The sequence below is a fragment of the Chrysemys picta genome, chromosome 4, assembly GCF_011386835.1.
Source record: "Chrysemys picta bellii isolate R12L10 chromosome 4, ASM1138683v2, whole genome shotgun sequence".
Taxonomy (NCBI): Eukaryota; Metazoa; Chordata; order Testudines; family Emydidae; genus Chrysemys; species Chrysemys picta.
This window is the reverse complement of record NC_088794.1, coordinates 146,922,055-146,943,464: the sequence shown is the minus strand read 5'-3', so window position 1 is coordinate 146,943,464 and position 21,410 is coordinate 146,922,055. Positions and strand designations below refer to the sequence as shown.

Below are 21,410 nucleotides of genomic sequence, written 5' to 3'. Positions count from 1 at the left end.
CTTGGAACTTAATGGAGAGAAGACTGGCTAGTTAGTCTGGCTCAGAGCCATTCAGGCATAGAACCGGAGTAAAAGAACTTTGAAAGCTTTGTGTCTTTAGCATGAAAACAAATTTAAACAAGTAAGGATCAGAGATCCAGAGATCCATTTGTTTCAGTGTTGCCAGATTGGCCCTAGATGGTGATCTGGCTCCTGGTGAGGAAGGAAAGCTCTGGAAAAATAAATACTGATAAACAGCAGGTGAGGAAATACATGGGAAATTTGAAGCTAGTGGGTGAAATTCTGGCCCCACTAAAGTCAATGGGACTTTTGCCATTAACTTCAGTGGGTCAGGATTTCACCTACGCACCAGCTAGTCTGAATGACATATCTCCTGTGATATGAAGGGTACTAGCTAAGGCCTGGTCTACACTGGGGGGATCGATCTAAGATACGCAACTTCAGCTATGACAATAGTATAGCTGAAGTCGACGTATCTTAGATCGAATTAAAATTACTTACTTCGCATCCTCGCGGCGCGGGATTGATGGCCGTGGCTCCCCTGTCGACTTTGCTTCCACCTCTCGCCGAGCTGGAGTTCAGCAGTCGCCGGGAAAGCGATCGGGGATCCATTTATCACATCTACACTACACATGATAAATCAATCCCCGATAGATCGATCGCTACCCGCCAATCCAGCATGTAGTGTAGACCTATCCTAAGCGACTTACTTTCCCGCTGACTATTATTTTGGAAAATCATGGGCAAGTGGGGAGGGGGTCAAGAGTCTGGAGTAAGCGAATGCTGTACTGATTTCAAAGAAAGAAAAGAGAATGATCCCACAATTAATGAGCTCCATTAATGAACTTCTGTCTCTTGTAAACTAATGTAACAAATATTGAGAAAAAAAATATCACTGAATGTCAAGAAAAGACTAGAATCCTGTGCAATGAGCAGGCGTTTTAAGGAACTGGCCTTGTCAGCCAGTCTTGACTGAACAGAATTATAAAAGTAGGGGATGAAGGGATGTAGATGTAGTAGATTTGGGGCTTGTCTACATATACAGTATACATGTACTGATACAGCTGCTCCACTGTAGTGCTTAGTGAAGATGCTACTTACAGCGATGGGAGAGTTTCTCCTGTCAACATAGCACTATCTACACCAGGAGTTCAGTCGCTATAACCGCGTCGCTCTGGGGTGTGGATTTTCCATACCTCTGGGTGACATAGTAATACCGACAGAAGTCTGTAGTGTAGATCAAGCCTTGGACACAAGTAATATTCAGGCTCTGATTCAGCCAGGTACTTAAGTACGTGCGTTATTTTGACCATGTGAGTTGTACCCTGACTTGGTGAACAGGGGTCTTGATGCTGTACCTAGAGGACTGAAAACCAGCGGAAAGGTCATAAACAAAGTATAACAATAAGCAGTAGTGTATCAAATCCATTGGAAGTGATCTGTGCGATATTACAAGATCCAGTATTACTTAACATTTTCATTGATGGTCTGGAAGAGAGAGCACATAGCATGCCAATGAGACACTAAAGAAAAGAGATGGGGCTTGGAAAAAATGCAAAAAAATATATATGGAGAACAAACACTCCAAAATATAGCTGTTCTGGGGAAGGAAAGCAATAATGCTGAAAGAAGGCTAGAAGTGGTAGCGGAGAGCAGTCTGCAGTGCACCAGGATATAGCAACCGAAAAGGTCAGTGTAGCTTTGGGCTGCATCCACAGAGGCATCATGGATCAGGCAGGAAAAGTAAGAGACACTGTGTTACACCGATATGATCACATCTGGAATACCACATGCAGTTTTAGGTACTGTGACGGGTTCGGCCACAGAGATCCCCTGGGAACTGTCACCTGGTGTGCTGAAATTACCTCTGAGCCCATTTTCCCTGCCAGCTTGGGACTTCCAGAACCCTGTCTTATTGAGCCAGACATGCTTGCCTGCTGCAACACAGACCCAGGGTCTGGGCCACACCCCCAAAGCTGCAGACTTAATTGAAAACAGTTCAGCAGGTTACCTATCTCCAGCACCCTGACACCCAGTTCCCAATGGGATCCAAATGCCAAATAAATCCATTTTACTCTGTATAAAGCTTATACAGGGTAAATTCATAAATTGTCCGCCCTCTATAACACTGACAGAGAGATATGCACAACTCTTTGCTCCCCCTAGGTCTTAATCACTTACTCTGGGTTTATCAATAAACAAAAGTGATTAAGTATAAAAAGTAGGATTTAAGTGGTTCCAAGTAATAACAGACAGAACAAAGTAAGTCACCAAGAAAAATAAAGCAAAAACGTGCATGTCTAAGCCTAATACATTAAGAAATTGAATATAGGTAATATCTCACCCTCAGACATTTTCCAATAAGCTTCTTTCACAGACTAGACTCCTTCCTAGTCTGAGCCCAATCCTTTCCCCTGGTACAGTTCTTGTTAGTTCCAGCTCAGGTGGTAGCTAGGGGATTTCTCATGACTGGCAGCCCCCTTTGTCCTGCTCCACCCCCTTTTATAGCTTTGGCACAAGGCAGAAATCTTTTGTCTCTTTGGGTCCTCACCCCTCCTTATAAATGAAAAAGTACCAGATTTTAGATGGATTTCATTATCGGGTGACATGGTCACATGTCACTGTAAGACCCCAGTCTCCATTTTTCCTGGGTTGGCCCACAGTACACAGGAAGGCTTGCAGGTAAATAAACCATTTACAACCAATTGTCCTAGTCAACGGGAGCCATCAAGATTTAAACTGCCATTAATGGGCCACACTTTGCATAATTACAATAGGACCTCAGAGTTATACTTCATATTTCTAGCTTCAGATACAAGAATGATACATGCATACAAATAGGAGGAACATATTCAGTAATTTATAATCTTTGTTATGATACCTTACAAGAGACCTTTTGCATAAAGCATATTCCAGTTACATCATATTCATAAGCATACTTTCATAAAGCATATGGAGTGCACCATCACAGGTACTACATATTAGAAAGTGAGCTTGGAGATCTTTACACCAGGTGTAGGATGTTCAGACATGTGAACAGATGCTCCCTGCAAGGCTGTGAGCTGCTGAACAACTTGTATCTTAGGGTACGTCTACACTACGAAATTAGTTCGAATTTATAGAAGCCGGTTTTATTGAAATCGGTTGTATACAGCCGATTGTGTGTGTCCACACAATAAAATGCTCTAGGTGCTCTAGTCGGCGGACCGCGTCCACAGTACAAGGCTAGCGTCGACTTCCAGAGCATTGCACTATGGGTAGCTATCCCACAGCTATCCCACAGTTCCCGCAGTCTCCGCCGCCCCTTTGAATTCTGGGTTGAGATCCCAATGCCCGGATGATGCAAAACAGTGTCGCGGGCGGTTCTGGGTACATGTCGTCAGGCCCCTCCCTCCCCCGTCACAGCAACGGCAGACAATAGATTCGCGCCTCTTTACCTGGGTTACCTGAGTTACCTGTGCAGACAACATGGAGCCCGCTCAGCTGAGCTCACCGTCACCATATGTCCTCTGGGTGTCGGCAGACGTGGGACTGCATTGCTGCACAGCAGCAGCTGCTAACTGCCTTTTGGCGGTAGACGGTGCAGTAGACTGGTAGCCTTCATCGGCGATCTGGGTGCTGGCAGCCGTGGGGCTTGCCTTTTGGCAGTAAATGGTGTATTACGACTATTAGCCGTCCTATTACAAGTCGGGTCATCGCACATTAGCAGAGTCTTCCCCGAGCAGCCGATTGTGCAATAGGCCTGAAGACCATCGTCATACGCCGCCCCGTATTTGCTGCCAAGCACCCAGAAAGATGCCGAGGGCTATCAGTCACGCTGCACCGTCGTCTTAAGATGTAAAAAATAGATTTGCTCTGTATTCATTTGCTTCCCCCTCCCTCCGTCAAATCAACGGCCTGCTAAGCCCAGGGTTTTCAGTTTAATCTTTGGGGGGAACATTCTGTGTGACAGTTGTTTGTGTTTCTCCCTGATGCACAGCCACCGTTCTTGATTTTAATTCCCTGTGCCTGTACGCCATGTCGTCACTCGGCCCCCCTCCCTCCTTCCCCTAGTCCGTCAGATACTACGTTTGCGCCACAGCTCAGAGAGCCGAGAAGCGGTTCGCGCCTTTTCTTTGAATTCTGGGTTGAGATCCCAATGCCCGGATGATGCAAAACAGTGTCGCGGGCGGTTCTGGGTACATGTCGTCAGGCCCCTCCCCCCTCGTCACAGCAACGCAGACAATAGATTCGCGCCTTTTTACCTGGGTTACCTGTGCAGACAACATATCACGGCAAGCATGGAGCCCGCTCAGCTCAGCTGAGCTCACCGTCACCATATGTCCTCTGGGTGCTGGCAGACGTGGGACTGCATTGCTACACAGCAGCAGCTGCTAACTGCCTTTTGGCGGTAGACGGTGTAGCATGAGTGATAGCCATGGGGCTGGCAGCCGTAGGGCTGCATTGCACCAGCCCCTTGCCAGGCGATGGTATATTATGACTGGTATCCGTCGTCATCGTATTGGTGTGGCTGTCAATCATGGCCACCTGGGCAGACATGCTACTGTTTCGATGATGATGGCTACCAGTCGTAATATACTATTTTCTGCCAATTGCCCAGTATTGTCTGCTAAGCACCCAGAAGAGGCCGAGGGCGATGCTGGGTGCTGGCGGACGTGGGGCTGGCAGACGTGGGGCTGCATTGCTACACAGCAGCAGCCCCTTGCCTTTTGGCAGATGATGGTATTTTATGATTGGTATCCGTCATCGTCGTACTGGTATGGCTGTCACTCATGCTGCACCGTCGGCTGCCACCTTAAGATGTAAAAAATAGATTTGTTCTGTATTCATATGCTTCCCCTTCCTCCGTGAAATCAATGGCCTGCTAAGCCCAGGGTTTTCATTTTAATCTTTGGGGGGACCATTCTGTGTGACAGTTGTTTGTGTTTCTCCCTGTTCCTGTACCTGTACGCCATGTCGTCACTCGGCCCTCCCTCCCTCCCGCCCTCCCTCCTTCTCCTGGTCCATCAGATACTACTTTCGCGCCTTTTTTCTGACCAGGCGCCATAGCTAGCACTGGGATCATGGAGCCCGCTCAGATCACCGCGGCAATTATGAGCACTATGAACACCACGCGCATTGTCCTGGAGTATATGCAGAGCCAGGACATGCCAAGGCGAAACCCGGACCAGGCGAGGAGGCGATTGCAGCGCGGCGACGAGAGTGATGAGGAAATTGACATGGACATAGACCTCTCACAAGGCACAGGCACCAGCAATGTGGAAATCATGGTGTCACTGGGGCAGGTTGATGCCGTGGAACGCCGATTCTGGGCCCGGGAAACAAGCACAGACTGGTGGGACCGCATCGTGCTGCAGGTATGGGACGATTCCCAGTGGCTGCGAAACTTTCGCATGCGTAAGGGCACTTTCATGGAACTTTGTGACTTGCTGTCCCCTGCCCTGAAACGCCAGGATACCAAGATGAGAGCAGCCCTCACAGTTGAGAAGCGAGTGGCGATAGCCCTGTGGAAGCTTGCAACGCCAGACAGCTACCGGTCAGTCGGGAATCAATTTGGAGTGGGCAAATCTACAGTGGGGGCTGCTGTGATCCAATTTGCCAGGGCAATGAAAGACCTGGTGATAGCAAGGGTAGTGACTCTGGGCAACGTGCAGTCAATAGTGGATGGTTTTGCTGAAATGGGATTCCCAAACTGTGGCGGGGCCATAGACGGAACCCATATCCCTATCTTGTCACCGGAGCACCAAGCCACCGACTACATAAACCGCAAGGGGTACTTTTCAATGCTGCTGCAAGCCCTGGTGGATCACAAGGGACGTTTCACCAACATCAACGTGGGATGGCCGGGAAAGGTACATGATGCTCGCGTCTTCAGGAACTCTGCTCTGTTTCGAAAGCTGGAGGAAGGGACTTTCTTCCCGGACCAGAAAGTGACCATTGGGGATGTTGAAATGCCTATCGTGATCCTTGGGGACCCAGCCTACCCCTTAATGCCATGGCTCATGAAGCCGTACACAGGCAGCCTGGACAGGAGTCAGGACCTGTTCAACTACAGGCTGAGCAAGTGCCGAATGGTGGTGGAATGTGCATTTGGACGTTTAAAAGCGCGCTGGCGCAGCTTACTGACTCGCTCAGACCTCAGCGAAAAGAATATCCCCATTGTTATTGCTACTTGCTGTGCGCTCCACAATATCTGTGAGAGTAAGGGGGAGACCTTTATGGCGGGGTGGGAGGTTGAGGCAACTCGCCTGGCCGCTGATTACGCGCAGCCAGACACCAGGGCGGTTAGAGGAGCACAGCAGGGCGCGGTGCGCATCAGAGAAGCTTTGAAAACGAGTTTTGTGACTGGCCAGGCTACTGTGTGAAACTTCTGTTTGTTTCTCCTTGATGAACCCTCCAAACCCCCCCCACCGACCCGGTTCACTCTACTTCCCTGTAAACCAACCACCCCACCCCACCCTCCCCTCCCGCTTGCAGAGGCAATAAAGTCATTTTTTTTTAACATTCATGCATTCTTTATTAGTTCCTTACAGAGGTAGGGGGATAATTGCCAAGGTAGCCTGGGATGGGTGGGGGAGGAGGGATGGAAAAGGACACACTGCATTTTAAAACTTTAACTCTTATTGAAGGCCAGCCTTCTGATGCTTGGGCGATCATCTGGGGTGGAGTGACTGGGTGGACGGAGGCCCCCCCACCGTGTTCTTGGGCGTCTGGGTGAGGAGGCTATGGAACTTGGGGAGGAGGGCTGTTGGTTACACAGGGGCTGTAGCGGCGGTCTCTGCTCCTGCTGCCTTTCCTGCAACTCAACCATACGCTCGAGCATATCAGTTTGATGCTCCAGCAGACGGAGCATTGCCTCTTGCCGTCTGTCTGCAAGCTGACGCCACCTATCGTCTTCAGCCCGCCACTTGCTCTGTTCTTCCCGCGATTCAGCCCGCCACCTCTCCTCTCGTTCATATTGGGCTTTTCTCATCTCCGTCATTGACTGCCTCCACGCATTCTGCTGTGCTCTATCAGCCTGGGCGGACATCTGCAGCTCCGTGAACATCTCGTCCCTCGTCCTACGTTTTCTCTTTCTAATGTTCACGAGCCTCTGCGAAGGAGAAACATTTGCAGCTGGCGGAGGAGAAGGGAGAGGTGGTTAAAAAAGACACATTTTAGAGAACAATGGGTACACTCTTTCATTACAAGGTCGCATATTTCGGCTTGCAGGCAGCCATCGTAGGCCACAGTGTTTTGGCTTTTTTAACCTTCTTAACATGCGGGAAAGGTTGCAAACAGCAGCGCATTTCCCATATCAAGGATGAATTGGGTTGTCCATTTAAAATGGGGTTTCAATGTAAAAGGAGTGGCTGCGGTTTCCCGGTTAACATGCGGCACAAACACAAGTAAACCCCCCCGCCCCACACACACACACGATTCTCTGGGATGATCACTTCACCCCTCCCCCCACCGCGTGGTTAACAGCGGGGAACATTTCTGGTCAGAAGAGCAGGAACGGGCGCCTCTGAATGTCCCCTTAATAAAATCACCCCATTTCAACCAGGAGAGCTTTCTGGAGATGTCCCTGGAGGATTTCCGCTCCATCCCCATACACGTTAACAGACTTTTCCAGTAGATGTACTGGCCGCGATTGCCAGGGCAAAGTAATCATTAAACACGCTTGCTTTTTTTTTGTAATGTTTACAAATAGTTACAAAGTTACACTCACCAGAGGTCTCCTGTGTGCCCTGAGGGTCTTGGGTGAGTTCGGGGGTTACTGGTTCCAGGTCCAGGGTCACAAACATATCCTGGCTGTTGGGGAAACCGGTTTCTCCGCTTCCTTGCTGCTGTGAGCTACCTACAGTACCTCCATCGTCATCATCCTCCTCGTTCCCCGAACCGTCTTCCCTGTGTGTTTCTCCAGTGAGAGAGTCATAGCACACGGTTGGGGTAGTGGTGGCTGCACCCCCTAGGATCGCATGCAGCTCCGCGTAGTAGCGGCAAGTTTGCGGCTCTGCCCCGGACCTTCCGTTTGCTTCTCTGGCTTTGTGGTAAGCTTGCCGTAGCTCCTTAATTTTCACGCGGCACTGCTGTGTGTCCCTGTTATGGCCTCGGTCCTTCATGGCCTTGGAGATCTTTTCTAATACTTTTCCATTTCTTTTACTGCTACGGAGTTCAGCTATCACTGCTTCATCTCCCCATATGGCGAGCAGATCTCGTACCTCCCGTTCGGTCCATGCTGGAGCTCTTTTGCGATCCTGGGAGGACTCCATCACGGTTACCTGTGCTGATGAGCTCTGCGGGGTCACCTGTGCTCTCCACGCTGGGCAAACAGGAAATGAAATTCAAACCTTCGCGGGTCTTTTCCTGTCTACCTGGTCAGTGCATCTGAGTTGAGAGTGCTGTCCAGAGCGGTCACAATGAAGCACTGTGGGATAGCTCCCGGAGGCCAATAACGTCGAATTCCGTCCACACTACCCCAATTCCGACCCGCAAAGACCGGTTTTATCGCTAATCCCCTCGTCAGAGGTGGTGTAAAGAAACCGGTTTAAAGGACCCTTTAAGTCGAAAGAAAGGGCTTCGTTGTGTGGACGTGTCCAGGCTTAATTCGGTTTAACGCCGCTAAAGTCGACCTAAACCCGTAGTGTAGACCAGGCCTCAGATAGGGGCTCCTGAGGAGAAACGATTGAATAATCTTGAGGGAATCAAAGCCGCATTTGTCAGTAGCTCTGAATCTGTTTTGCTCAGCACTGGGTTCAGGTTGGCAAAGTTGAGTAGGTGATATAGTTTTAGTAATGGACCTAAGACTCAGATTCATCCACAAGCAAGAGGGTGGTAAGATGCTCAGTTTTATACTTGAAGATGTAGTCACGAATACGTTACCAAGAGTGGGCCAGAGCATCTCTTAGCAAACATTTAGAGCCAATTATCTGTGCTTCTAGTCTGTGCAGGCTTGGCTCCATAAAGTTATAGGACAAACTTTGCTGAATATCTTTTAAACAAGTGGAGACAGCAGAGATTTCAGTAGAACGTTCTCTCAGTGACTGGGACGCGGACAGTCGTGCTTAGTGGTTGGAGCTGGAATCGGGAGCCAGGAATCGGAGCCTAGGGTCGGCGCTGGACTGGGGGGCAGGTGCCAGAGACAAGGGTAAGCGCCAAAGTAAGGAATCAGAGCCAAGGGTCAGGACCAGGTTACCTGGAGCAAGGCTGGGTCCAAGGCAGGAGCAGGGCTGGGAACAAGCAGACACCCTATCATAGCTGTGGACAAATGCTTTGAGCAGCCACCAAACTACTGCCGCTGCTGGGCTTAAGAGCTGGTCTGCTGACTTTCCCAATCAAACAGGTGGTGTAGACCATCAGGCATCCTACTACAAGCCAGCTGCGCTCGTTAGGTTGCCCAGAGTCTGATGCTGTTGCAGGTCCTGATTCCTGACACATTCAGATGGAAGACATACTATGCTTTGGATATGTTTTCCATTCCCTAGAAAGAGAGGCACCATCCCTTGGTAACTGGAAATGTCCTCAAGAGAGGAGCAATTTTATGAATAACTGGATGCTGTCACCTTCAGATTTAAAGTGGTCCAACTCAGTTCTCTAATTCTGACTGGGTGAAAATCTGAGATGCTCTGATCATGATGGCAGATGATGACTTTGAAGGTATTCCAGATTCATGTATAGATCAAACTGTATTTTGAATGCAGAAACGACCTACAGCATTGATTGACTGCATGTGTCACACAAACGGAGAGGACCCTCCTTCTCCAGGAGCACGGTATCATGTTTCTCTGGTGATTGCAACTGGGCCAGTGAGGAGGGTGAGGTACTATATCTGAGGTCTCCCAAGGAGTTTCATACAGCATAACCACCAGGACCCCACAAGCTCCAGTGATTATAGCTCTTTTCTCACAGAACATTATGCCAGAGCCCTTGTCCTAAATTGAAACCCCATAGAATTCTGCGGGCTCTTCAGGGTACATGATGTATAATTCACACTAGTAATTAACATGCAGCCCAAAAACTTACATGTGGGATGTATGGGCCAAATCCTGAGGATCCTACATAGCTTTTACTCAATCCCCATTTAGCCAAAATTCCTGAGTTCTGGCTGAGTAAGGACTTCAGGATCTACACGGCCCGTTCTGTGATCATATTTACACTGAGACACACTTATTAATGCAAGCGGCCTCATTAATTCCGACTGCAGGAGGAAGCTCATGGTTGCAAAGCAGAGGCTGTACCCGCGTTGTGTGAAAAATCAATAGTTTGTGCACAGGACTAAAACGAACCCTTTTATCAGAATTTCCCCCGAAGGAAAGGGGAGCTAAGTTAGCTCAGTGGTATCCAAAAGACAATCCCTAACTCTGCCTTCTGGGAAGATCCCCGTCTTGACATCCCACACCGGCCATTGCCACGCCTGCTCTGCTGTCCTTGCACTAAGACCTGAGAGTTCTCCTGGTCTACAAAGGAGCTAAACGTAACCCCTTTTGCCAGTCCTCCATCTGCTATTTCAACTAAACAAAAAAATCCACTGACGTCGACGCTTCGCTATTCCTCAACTCACTGACAGCAAGCGAATCCGAAAGGCATATGGATCGTCTCAGAAAATACAAACAAACAAGCAAACAGCCAGCCAAGTTTTCCAACCTCAGCAGGGTTTGCTGATTATTACAGTGCTAATGGCCTGAATGTGCCCTAGGCAGGAATGACCCATAGGGGGACTGAAGGCTCTGTGAGGGTCCCCATGCAGAGCTTCCCAGGCATTCTCCCTGGGGCCACGCAGAATTTGTTCACCTCTGGGAAACAAGCTGGGGGGTAAGCTCCGCAAACCAGCCTGCCAAGATCTGCATGGACCACAGGGGATCTGTGGAGGTCAGGGTAATCGGCATAGAGCCCCCTGGAGCTCTGCACTGACTTCTCTTCTGACTCTCCTGTGTCCCTCTGGCTCGGACAGAATGGCTGGGTAGGAGCTGTGTAGTCATGGGAATCTCACGCTGTCTGCAGAGCCTGCTCCCCCTAGGACAGATTCCACCCTGCAGTGGGGAAGCCAGGCTCTGGATTAATGTACCCATAACAGACCGGCTGAGCAGAGGGAAGGAGCAAGCTACAGCCAGTGACTGCCCACTTAGCCCAACCCTATTCTGTCCCCTACCTCGCCCCAGCAAACCTTGCACAGCTCTCATTAAGGGACTTCCATGGGGCATTCCCCGCATCACGATCTCCCTGTCACACCCACCAGGGTCTGGTTTCCTTCACCTGCAGAGGCAGAGGAGATGACATGGTCCTTCAGTTACCTTCACCATATGAACCCATTGCAAGCAGAGCAGCAGCTATGTCTCAGGTCAGAGCTGTCATCAGCCATTTCTTCCAATGGGAGGGTGCAGTCCACGCCTTATCCAGAAAGAAAGTAGCATCTGTGGGAGAAAGAAAGACATATGTCTGGCCTCCACAGTGAACCCTGCGCCTGGCAGGAGAAAGCAACACTTATTCCAGACCCAGCTTTTCATTCCTGTTGTAACAGTCATAAACGCCTGCTGACACCAAAGAAGAACAAGACCGTAATCCTAATAAAACAACATTCTTGAACCCTGACAACTAGATGGAGCTTTTTCAGGCCAATTGTAAAATTATATTCATTCCAAGAGCTGCACATTCTGCAAGCGCTGTATGGAGGCTGCCAGACGACCTTCCCCAAGATGCAGTGCGATGCAATACAATACACAATAGATGGAGGTTAAAAATTAACCATCCTCACCCCTTCATGGTCTGTTCCCCGAAACGATCAGGGATTCTTCCATCCTCAAGTCTTTGGGGACTCCAGCTGAGAGAAAGCTGAGATCATAGGATAGGATTAAAATTCAAAATGATCTGGACAAACTGGAGAAATGGTCTGAAGTAAATAGGATGAAATTCAATAAGGACAAATGCAAAGTACTCCACTTAGGAAGGAACAACCAGTTGCACACATCCAGAATGGGAACTGACTGCCTAGCAAGGAGTACTGCAGAAAGGGATTTGGGGGTCATAGTGGATCACAAGCTAAATATGAGTCAATAGTGTAACACTGTTGCAAAAAAAAAAAAAGGAAACATCATTCTGGGATGTATTAGCAGGAGTGTTGTAAGCAAGACACGAGAAGTAATTCTTGCGCTCTACTCCGTGCTGATTAGGCCTCAACTGGAGTATAGTGTCCAGGTCTGGGTGCCACATTTCAGGAAAGATGTGGACAAATTTGGGAAAGCCCAGAGAAGAGCAACAAAATGATTAAAGGACTAGAAAACATGACCTATGAGGGAGATTGAAAAAATTGGGTTTGTTTAGACTGGAGAAGACTGGGGGGAGGGGACATAACAGTTTTCAAGTACATAAAAGGTTGTTACAAGGAGGAGAGAGGTAAATTGTTCTCGTTAACCTCTGAAGACAGGACAAGAAGCAATGGGCTTAAATTGCAGCAAGGGAGGTTTAGGTTGGACATTAGGAAAAACTTCCTAACTGTCAGGGTTGTTAAGCTCTGGAATAAATTGCCTAGGGAGGTTGTGGAATCTCCGTCATTGGAGATTTTAAAGAGCATGTTAGAGAAACACATGTCAGGAATGGTCTAAATAATGCTTAGTCCTGCCAGGAGTGCAGGGGACAGGACTAGATGACCTCTCAAGGTCCCTTCCAGTCCTACGATTCTATGGTTCTATGATCATCATCTCCAAAGCCACAGTGTCCTGCAATCTTGACGCTAAGGAGCAGAGTGTGCTGGCCTTTGTTCCGGTGCACAGGTTGGCGGGAAGGTACGAGACGTTTTCCCTCCCCAAATTCCATTCCCGCCGCCTTGGACTCTGTGTAGGAACCCGCAGCAATCTCCATGACTGGTCTCCTTGACTTACAAGACAACCCCTCCAACTCCCCCGTCCCAATTTTTCACACTTGCTGTCTGGTCACCCTATGAACTAGAAAGTAAATAAAAAGAACCAAATTGTAGTTGTTTTTTTTTAAATCATGATTTTTAAGCCAATCGCTAGATTTTTGGAGGCCTGACTCCTGATTTTCAAATGTTTAGGATTGGGAGTGCTGAATTCCACCAGACTTTGAGAAGGTGTTTCTCTGTGGAGATGGGTATAAATTGCTGGACAGTCCCTCAAGCTGCAGCTTAGTTGGAGAATATCACTCCAGCAGGGAAATGCTGCATTTTATTTGCAAACTCCTACAAACTTCTAATAACATAGAACCATGAAATAGCACTTTCCATCGGCAACGTGTGTTAGAAGCATTAATGAATTAACCCTTTCAGCAGCCCAGGGAGGTTGGCAAGTATTATACCTATTTGATGGATGGGGACACTTTGGAGACAGAGAGAGGTTCAGAGCCGTTCAGCGTCAGAGCCAAGATTAGAATTTTAGAGCAAGATTTTCAGCCCCCACATTTGGAGCCAGATTGTCAGAAGAGGCCAGCTCCCACTGAGTGCCCAAGATAAGTGGCCAGGTTTTCAAAGGAGCTCAGCACATTGGGTGCACGTTGGTTGTTGAAGTGAGCAGAGCAAGGCCACGTCCCATCAGCTGAGGATCTGGCCCTGCCCTGGGACAAAGAGGAAAGAGGTGGCTATGTGAGCGTACACAGCAGTTTGCTGGTTTATTTTCATTCTTTGATAATGAGTAGAGCTTTTGTGACGGGCTTTTACAGATTTGGAGGGAAAGAAAGTAAGCAGTGTGACAACACGGATCAAAATAACCCGGCGTGTTATTCCTGGCCATAAAAGAGCGAACATTTCCGCACCTGATACTCAAACGGATGGGTCAGATTCAGCTGTCGGTGGCTTGCGCTGGGTTTATACCAGCGGAGTTGAGATCAGAATCTGGCCCCAGCCCTCTTCCTCTGAGCCTCCTTTGCACAGGAGAAAAAGCTGTTTGGGTCACAGTTTGGTTACTGAACCAAATCAAACTAAATAAAATCGCGAGTGGTATTTTTAGTTCACAAAAACAAGAAGGCAGTTGTCAGGAAGGAAAAAAAAAAAAGAAAGAGAGGGAGAACACGTTACATTTAAATAACTGAAAGCTCTTAGTGTGAGATGAAAGCAAACTTCACTAACCTCTAATTTTCTTCAATTCTCAGCTGTACGCAGATCCAAGGAAATCAAATGAGATAATCCTAGCCTGGTGCAGTCTCCAAGAGGTGAAAACCTCTCAGAGCTAGAACAACCATAAGGCAGCTAGGACTCTGTCAAATTCCCCCTAAAGTATTTCCAAATAAAACACTTCTATTGCTCAGCTGCTCCTGCCAAACGAGCTAACAATAAAACAAGAACTTGCAAAGTTTCTGTATACAAAAAAAAAAAAAAGACAAAGAGCTCCCCCTTCCTCCTCTTTTTTTTTTTTTTTTTTTACAAACAAACAAACAAAATTTAGGCCAAGTTCCCCCATCTGGTGTAAATCAGCATAGGTGCATTGCCATCAGTGGACTTATGTTGCTTTACGTCAGCTGAGGATCTGGCCATATATTATTTATACATTTCACAGGGGCGAGAGGCAGTCTCCACTGGGGGCTTTGCGACACTGCAGGATACTTTTCCATATTAAAAAGGCGCTTTCCAGCGTTTCGTCTATTGCCAGGCCTTTGGTTTATTGTTGACTTGTTTGGCAGAGCCATCCTGAAAGAACAATACAGATGTTTTATTGAGAAATAAAACGGGGATTCGGCTGGATTCTTTCAGTTTTAGTTTCCTTCTAATTTGGGGTAACTTTCCTTTTAATGAAGGGTGCAATCAAATCATTCACAATGAGCCAACCTGCCTCAGGCTGAAGGCCTAAGTAGACATACTGAGCCACTTTGTTTCAGAAGCCAATAAATCCTTGTCTCTTGACGGTGAAAAAAGCCAACTTTCATAGACCCCTCCCCACAATGGGAAACTGAAAATCCCCTGCCCTCCACTTCCACTGAGTTTTAATTTAGAAAAAAAACGATCTCTGATAAATACAATTTCTTTACAACTTAGAACAATAAATGATCCCCTATCCCCATAAAAGAGTCAGTGGGAGGCTTTCCCTTGGTAAATCTCAACAGTGGCTGGGCCAATGGGTCATCTTCTCTGGGACGTGCTCTATGCCTCCATGGTTCTATTTAGCATCGTTTTCAGAGCCGCAGCTCCCAATGCGGTGGAAGGTGCATCTTCTATGGCTGCTACATGGCCACCAAAGATGAGATCTTTGAAGGTAGCCTTGAGGGCATGAGAATTTCCCCAAACACCTGAGTCTCAGGCCAAAATCCCACAGTTAGGAAGGTGTGCCCCTTTCCTGGTTTATGACATGAAAGGAGGACAATGCTGAACTGTTAATAGATCCAGGTTTTATATATTGTCAGGTATTTTTACCTACCCAGTAATAAAGTCATTAAATAAACCAATCTTAAAATAACCAAAGTCATCAGTTTATAATCTAGAGAGAAATGAAAGCAGCATGCCTCTAGAGAGCATCCAACAATTTGATTCCCCACACATCCCTGCTTGTGCAGTCACCATTCCACCACACATGGAAAGGTTTTAGTTCCTTCTTTGGCACAATATCTGGTGTGCTCCCAGCCTTCATGCATTTCCAGTAGGATAACATTGGATAGGCCAGGTTGTATAGGACAGCTTTAAGAGATTGTGTCCTTTGAACATGTAACAATATGAAACATAATTTGCAGCCCACACATACAGTGGACATACATCAAAACTGGACAATTGTCGTTGGTAGTGAGAGAACATTAGCCCCAGATCAGCAGTATTCCCTAGGTATTCATTATACTTTTGGTCCAATGTGGAGGGAAAAGAAAGCTTGCCTATAGCTTGAGTAAAGAGCTCTGGAGACTTCACTCCTGATAACAACAATTCTCATATTTCTCTGTGGGGCTCAGTGTTTTGTCCAGCAAAGCTAAGAAAGAAAGATTTGAGCATTACATTGATGTGCTTGCCTTAAAGTTATTAAGAATGGACAGATCTGCTGAACTATGCTATAAAAACCTTTAAAGAAACAATAGAAAAGATTTGACAGGGCACATTGGAATTGGAGTTACACTGTCTTAAGGCTGATTCTAGGCCACTAATTAAAGAAATCACAGTGGTACGGAAAACCTTGCGGTACCAGAAAATAATACTAGGGCTAAAAAACCGACGCTGAGTAGTTGTTGTAAAAGATGGCTCAGAAGGAATTGGATGAGGTTACCAAGGAGTTTTTAAGAACTACTTTAGGGGTTGAGAAGTCTGGTCCTGATCTAGCAAAATACATAAGCACATGCATATCTTAAAGCATATGAGAAATCCCGTTGAAGTCAATCCAATTACTCACATTCTTAAAGTTAAGTGTGTGCATGTATTTTGCTGGCTTGAGACGTTAGAGAGAGAATTGAATCCACCTTTCAAAATGGAAAGAACATTTCTACTTCCAGAATCTGCCAGTGTGAAGTGATAGCAATGTCATTATTTTCTGAATATCAGGTTTTGCTTAAAAATATCAAGCAAAATCCTAACCCCTTTGAGGTGAATAGCAAAACTCTCACTGACTTCAGGAGCCAGGAGCTTACCCAAGATTACTTTTTCAGTGTCTGTTTCAATGAGATTTTTTGGACAGTATAGTTATATGTGTTCCTGACCCACCTTGTGGAACCCAACTCAGAAGATAGAAATTAGGTGTGTTAAAGTTAGGGTGACCAGACAGCAAGTGTGAAAAATCGGGACAGGAGGCTGGGGGTAATAACAATAATTAATGGAGATATCCCATCTTCTAGAACTGGAAGGGATCTCAAAAGGTCATTGAGTCCAGCCCCCTGCCTTCACTAGCAGGACCAAGTACTGATTTTTGCCCCAGATCCCCAAGTGGCCCCCTCAAGGATTGAACTCACAACCCTGGGTTTAGCAGACCAATGCTCAAACCACTGAGCTACCCCTCCTTTTATATAGGAGCTGATATAAAAAAAAAGACCCAAAAATCAGGACTGTCCCTATAAAATTGGGACATCTGGTCACCCTCATTAAAGTCAGCATTCCCCAGCACTGGAACAGAAGCTGCAGCATTTAAACCAGTACATACATGGGTTATGTTGGACAGAACTGGAAAGAAAAGGTGGTGGTGGTGTTTGTTTGTTTTTTTCTAAGTGCATGTGCCTAAGGATTGTGGATTAAAAAAATAATATCTTCCCAGGAGCAAGATGCTGAATTAAGGCCTATGGCTGACCTTTGAGAAGACAACACATTATTCATTGAAGAAGGCTGAAGAACCAAATGCCTCAACTGGGATTGGAGCATCATTGTGCAAGGGTGCTATAGAAACATAGACACGTAATACCTGCCTTGCAGGGCTTACAGTCTAAGGCAGTGGTTTTCAACCTGTGTTCTGCGGACCCCTGTGGGTCCAGAGACTATGTCTAAGGGGTCCACAAAAGGTTGTTGTTACCCTAGAGCCGTGGTTTTCAATCTGTGGTCCGCTAACTGTGTCGAAGATTTCCAAAATGGTCTGCACCTCCCGTTGAAATGTTTTAGGGGTCCACAAATGAGAAAAGGTTGAAAACAACTGGTCTAAGGGAAGCCCTGAGGCAGCCACAGAAAAAAAAATAGTGGATGCTCAACACCTACCAGCCACCTGCTGATCAGCAGTTGGTGGGCCCACCAATCAGCAACTTGGTGGGAAGTACTGGGTGGGGTGCGGGGATGAAGCGGGTGCAGGAAGAGGCAGAGTGCTTGGGGGAGGGGGCGGAGCTGGGGCGGGAAGAGGCGGAGACAGCGTGGGGCCTTGGGGAAGAGGCAGAGTGGGGTCAGGGCCTTGGGGGGGAGCACCCACCCAGAAACGATGAAAGTTGGCGCCTGTGCATGAAACAGCCTCCTGTCATTTTATCTTAGTGTGATCAGAGAAACAGGATTTTGTACATTCTTTGTAAAGAAACAGGAATGCATCAAAGATATACCTGACTATCATCAATTTCTCCTCCTAACAGAAATAACCTGCAAGACCCCAAATATTGATTAATCATTTGGGCCTCCGGTGGCCGACACGGGATCCAATTTCCATGGTGAGAAATTGAGCCACGGTGGAAGAAATAATGGAGATATTCACAGAAATCAAAGATGGCCCAAAGGATTTAAAACAGGAGCTGGAGACCTCACAAAGGGAATTAAAATTAGACCTAAAACAAGAGTTGGAGACTTTGCAAAAGAAATTAAAGCACCATCTGGAAGCTTCTCAGAAAGGAGAAATTACCTCCAGTTGGAGACAAAATCTTTGTTGGGGGCACCAGCTACCAAGTATCTGGGCAGATTGAGAAGTCCAACTGAAAAACTCCCAAGCTGGACTCACAAAATAGATTCAACAGGTGACCAGCAACCTGAGTGTCACGGACCAGATGGTTTTGCAGGACATGGGAGAACCCGGGAAAATTTTGGCCAATTTGGAATTTGCTAATAGAGATGAACTGCAGCAAGGATTTCAAGAGCTAAAAAATCAGCTTGAGAAGGAATTCAAAGTGTTGCAGACCACAGTGGAAGGCTTTCACAGTGGAATTACTCACCTAGGTGAGTAACTGAGCCAGCCAGACGACTTGGGTAGGACAGGACATTTACAACAGTTTTCTACCTCAGCTGTAGCTCATAGAGACCCAGAAGGGAAAGGTCAAATTATCTCAGCTCAAATAATGCAAAATCCCATTACCTTTGGGGAAAAAACTCTCTAGTAGCGTATTTGGCTCAGTTCAACATCACAGACAAATGAACGTTTGGGGGGATGAACAGAGAGGGAATTTAGAGCAGCCAACATGAGTGGCTCAGCTCTGATCATGATGCAGAATTTACCTCCAGAAAAGAGACTGCGTTATCCAGATCTGTTAGAAGCCACTGATATGCTGAGTGGAATCAGCCATCAATCTGAGTTGGCCGGGTCACAGATAATACCTAGGAGAGGGAAAGAAGAGACCCCCAACTGAAATGGCAGAAGACTTGAGAACCCAGATACCCAGTGAGGATTTCCAAGGTCAATTGGCAATGGACCAATTAAGAGATGCTTAGGTGGACTTGAATTTGCAGATGAAGATCAGTGAAAGGAAGACAAGGACACCTCTAGAAGATGTGGAATTTGCCACAGAACTTGACTCTTTCCTTGCAGCAGCCCACCAGAAAAGGAAACAGCTGCTAGTGAGGAAGATGGAAGCTGACCACCATACCTCATCACCCAGAATGTCCTGTATCTGGCCCAATATTTAAAGTTGTTCCATTGCCATTGTAAAGTCCCAACTTGGATGGTTGGCTGCACATCTTGGTGCATGACATCATCACATCTTACGCTCGCAACCGACCACTGTCATGCCACAAGCAAATGGAGCAGGGGATGCTTTTCAGGCTTTCCTGCACTGCCAAAAGATGCCCCGCTTCCTCGCAGAGCACAAGACCCGGGGCATCCAGGCAGCCATGCTGCCCGTCTCCCCAGGGCCAAGAAAGGGGAGTCCAAGCAATTGCTCACTACCTTGCTGGACAGCTCCTTGGATTGCAAAGAGGCAGTGTGCAGGCATCTCCCCTCCACCAGGGAGGTAAATTCCCTGTCTGTGTTCTTCCTGCAGCCAGGGATAAAACCCATCCACTGCTGCACCGAGCCCCACACACACCTTTTCTGTGGGTTGCAACTTGGATCATAAAAGCTGGAGTTGCAACAACAACAACAACACACACACACACACACCAGTTTGGATCACCTAACTCCACAGTTCACAGATTAATCTTAATTGTATGGGTTAATCCTACCATTATTATGTATTTATTATTTTATTGCATTATTACAAAACGGAGAAAGCTCACACCTTTGCCAGAGAAAATTTGAGGGTAGCCTCTAACCAAATGAAAAGACTCTTTGACATAAAGTCATATGTGAAAAGTTAAAAGAAGGGATCTGGTCTGGTTCCACAATCCTAGGAGGAAGAAAGGCAGACGCCTAAGACCAATGAACCTATACAATACCGACCCATATAAATGAAGTAGTGTCTAGAATACATTTGGGTCCCAGGATGAAACCCAAAGTTATCCATAAGGACCATTTGAGAAGGTCTCAGAGGGACAGGATTTCAGCATGGCTACCCTCAGACACTGGGAATGGAGCTGTAGAAACTGAGGCTGGAAGAGCTGTGACATAGATGAAACCCCCATTAGAACAAAATGGACAGAGTGGGTCCCAGCCAGTAGGCTGCACAAAAAACAACAGACACGCTGCAGGGTCCCACTAGAAGAGGCCCCCACTGGTTGACTGAAAGGAAATTGGGCAGGGAGAGACAAGCTCCAAGGAAATTTGGATGGAAATTAAATCGGTTGGGTTGGTGATGTGAATATGTCCTGACCAAAAAACACTATGTAAGTATCATTTGTAATTTGTACATTAATTCTTTCCATTCTGTTTGGGGTGGGTTGCGCTGCACATCCCCATTTGGGACTCATTGGGATGATGGGTGGAGCTGAGACAGGAGTCGTTGTTACCCTGTAGGGCAGGTGGAGGGTCGGGGACTCCCCACAGTGGTCCAGGCTCCTTGCGTGGTTCTTACCATTGCCTGGCTCCGGCTTCTGGCCCGGCGAGGGGGCGGAGCCTTGGGGCGAGAGGAGGAGCAGGGATGGGTCCACAGAGAGGGGCTGCGCCTCGTGGCCCACCTCAGCCCTCGCACTGGGAGGAGGCTGGTGCTGCTGGCAGGGGCTGCACTTCATGGTGGGGGAGCTGGTCACCCCTGCCGCAAAGCACAGCCCCTGTTGGCACTGCTCCGCACCTGCCTGAGGCTTGCAGTTTGGGGGGGGGTGACGACCCCCTGCCTCCCAAACTTGCATGGCCTTCTGTCCCCCTGCCCTCAGTTCTGGCACCCCTGGTCTCTCGCAGAGATGGAATAACTAAGCCGATGCGAGAGCTCTCTCCAGACTCTCGTCGGCTTAGAACATCTTCATCAAAGCACTACAGTGGCACCACTGCCAGGACGTAGCGTTTGTAGTGCAGACCTGCCCCCAGACCCGAAGCATTGCTCTGTGTGGCTCGAAAGCTGGCCTCTCTCAGTTGATCCAATAGAAGTTACTGCCTCACTCACCCTGTCTCCCTAATTTTGTAAGGCACTCAGATTCTATGTGAATGACACGGTAAAAGACAATAGAGTGAGAGATCTTACACCTGCCAAGCCTTTTGTCTAGCTCCGGTTTTCTTAATTATGTCATTATGCATTAAAATTGATGGCTTAACAGCATGAAATAAGCACCACTAATGAAAGAGATGCTTGCTGAGCTACTGTAATCTCACTTAAAATAATAACACCATTAAAAAATAAGGTGTGGGTTTTGATGATTGTTCATATAACTAACAGATTACTATTAAGAAAGTCCACAAGCTGCATTACAAAGAGTGCAACTATTTTTGTCTTGTGGAAACAGTTTGAATGGGGGGGGGGGGGGGGGAATCACATAAACC

At 47.3% G+C, this 21,410-nt stretch overlaps 1 protein-coding gene across 1 annotated transcript in view; it reads right to left on the bottom strand.

The window, feature by feature from the left end:
* Positions 1 to 6,491: 6,491 nt before the first annotated feature.
* The window catches only part of LOC122172278 (uncharacterized), a 139,676-nt gene continuing 124,757 nt past the window's right edge, over positions 6,492 to 21,410 (bottom strand). Inside the window, exons 4-5 of the mRNA XM_065593930.1 lie at positions 7,712 to 11,393; positions 6,492 to 7,116 (exon numbers count right to left, since the gene is read on the bottom strand). Coding sequence (XP_065450002.1) covers positions 6,614 to 7,116; positions 7,712 to 8,255 — 1,047 coding nt within the window. The 5' untranslated portion in view covers positions 8,256 to 11,393 and the 3' untranslated portion in view covers positions 6,492 to 6,613. The remainder of the gene's footprint in view (positions 7,117 to 7,711; positions 11,394 to 21,410) is intronic.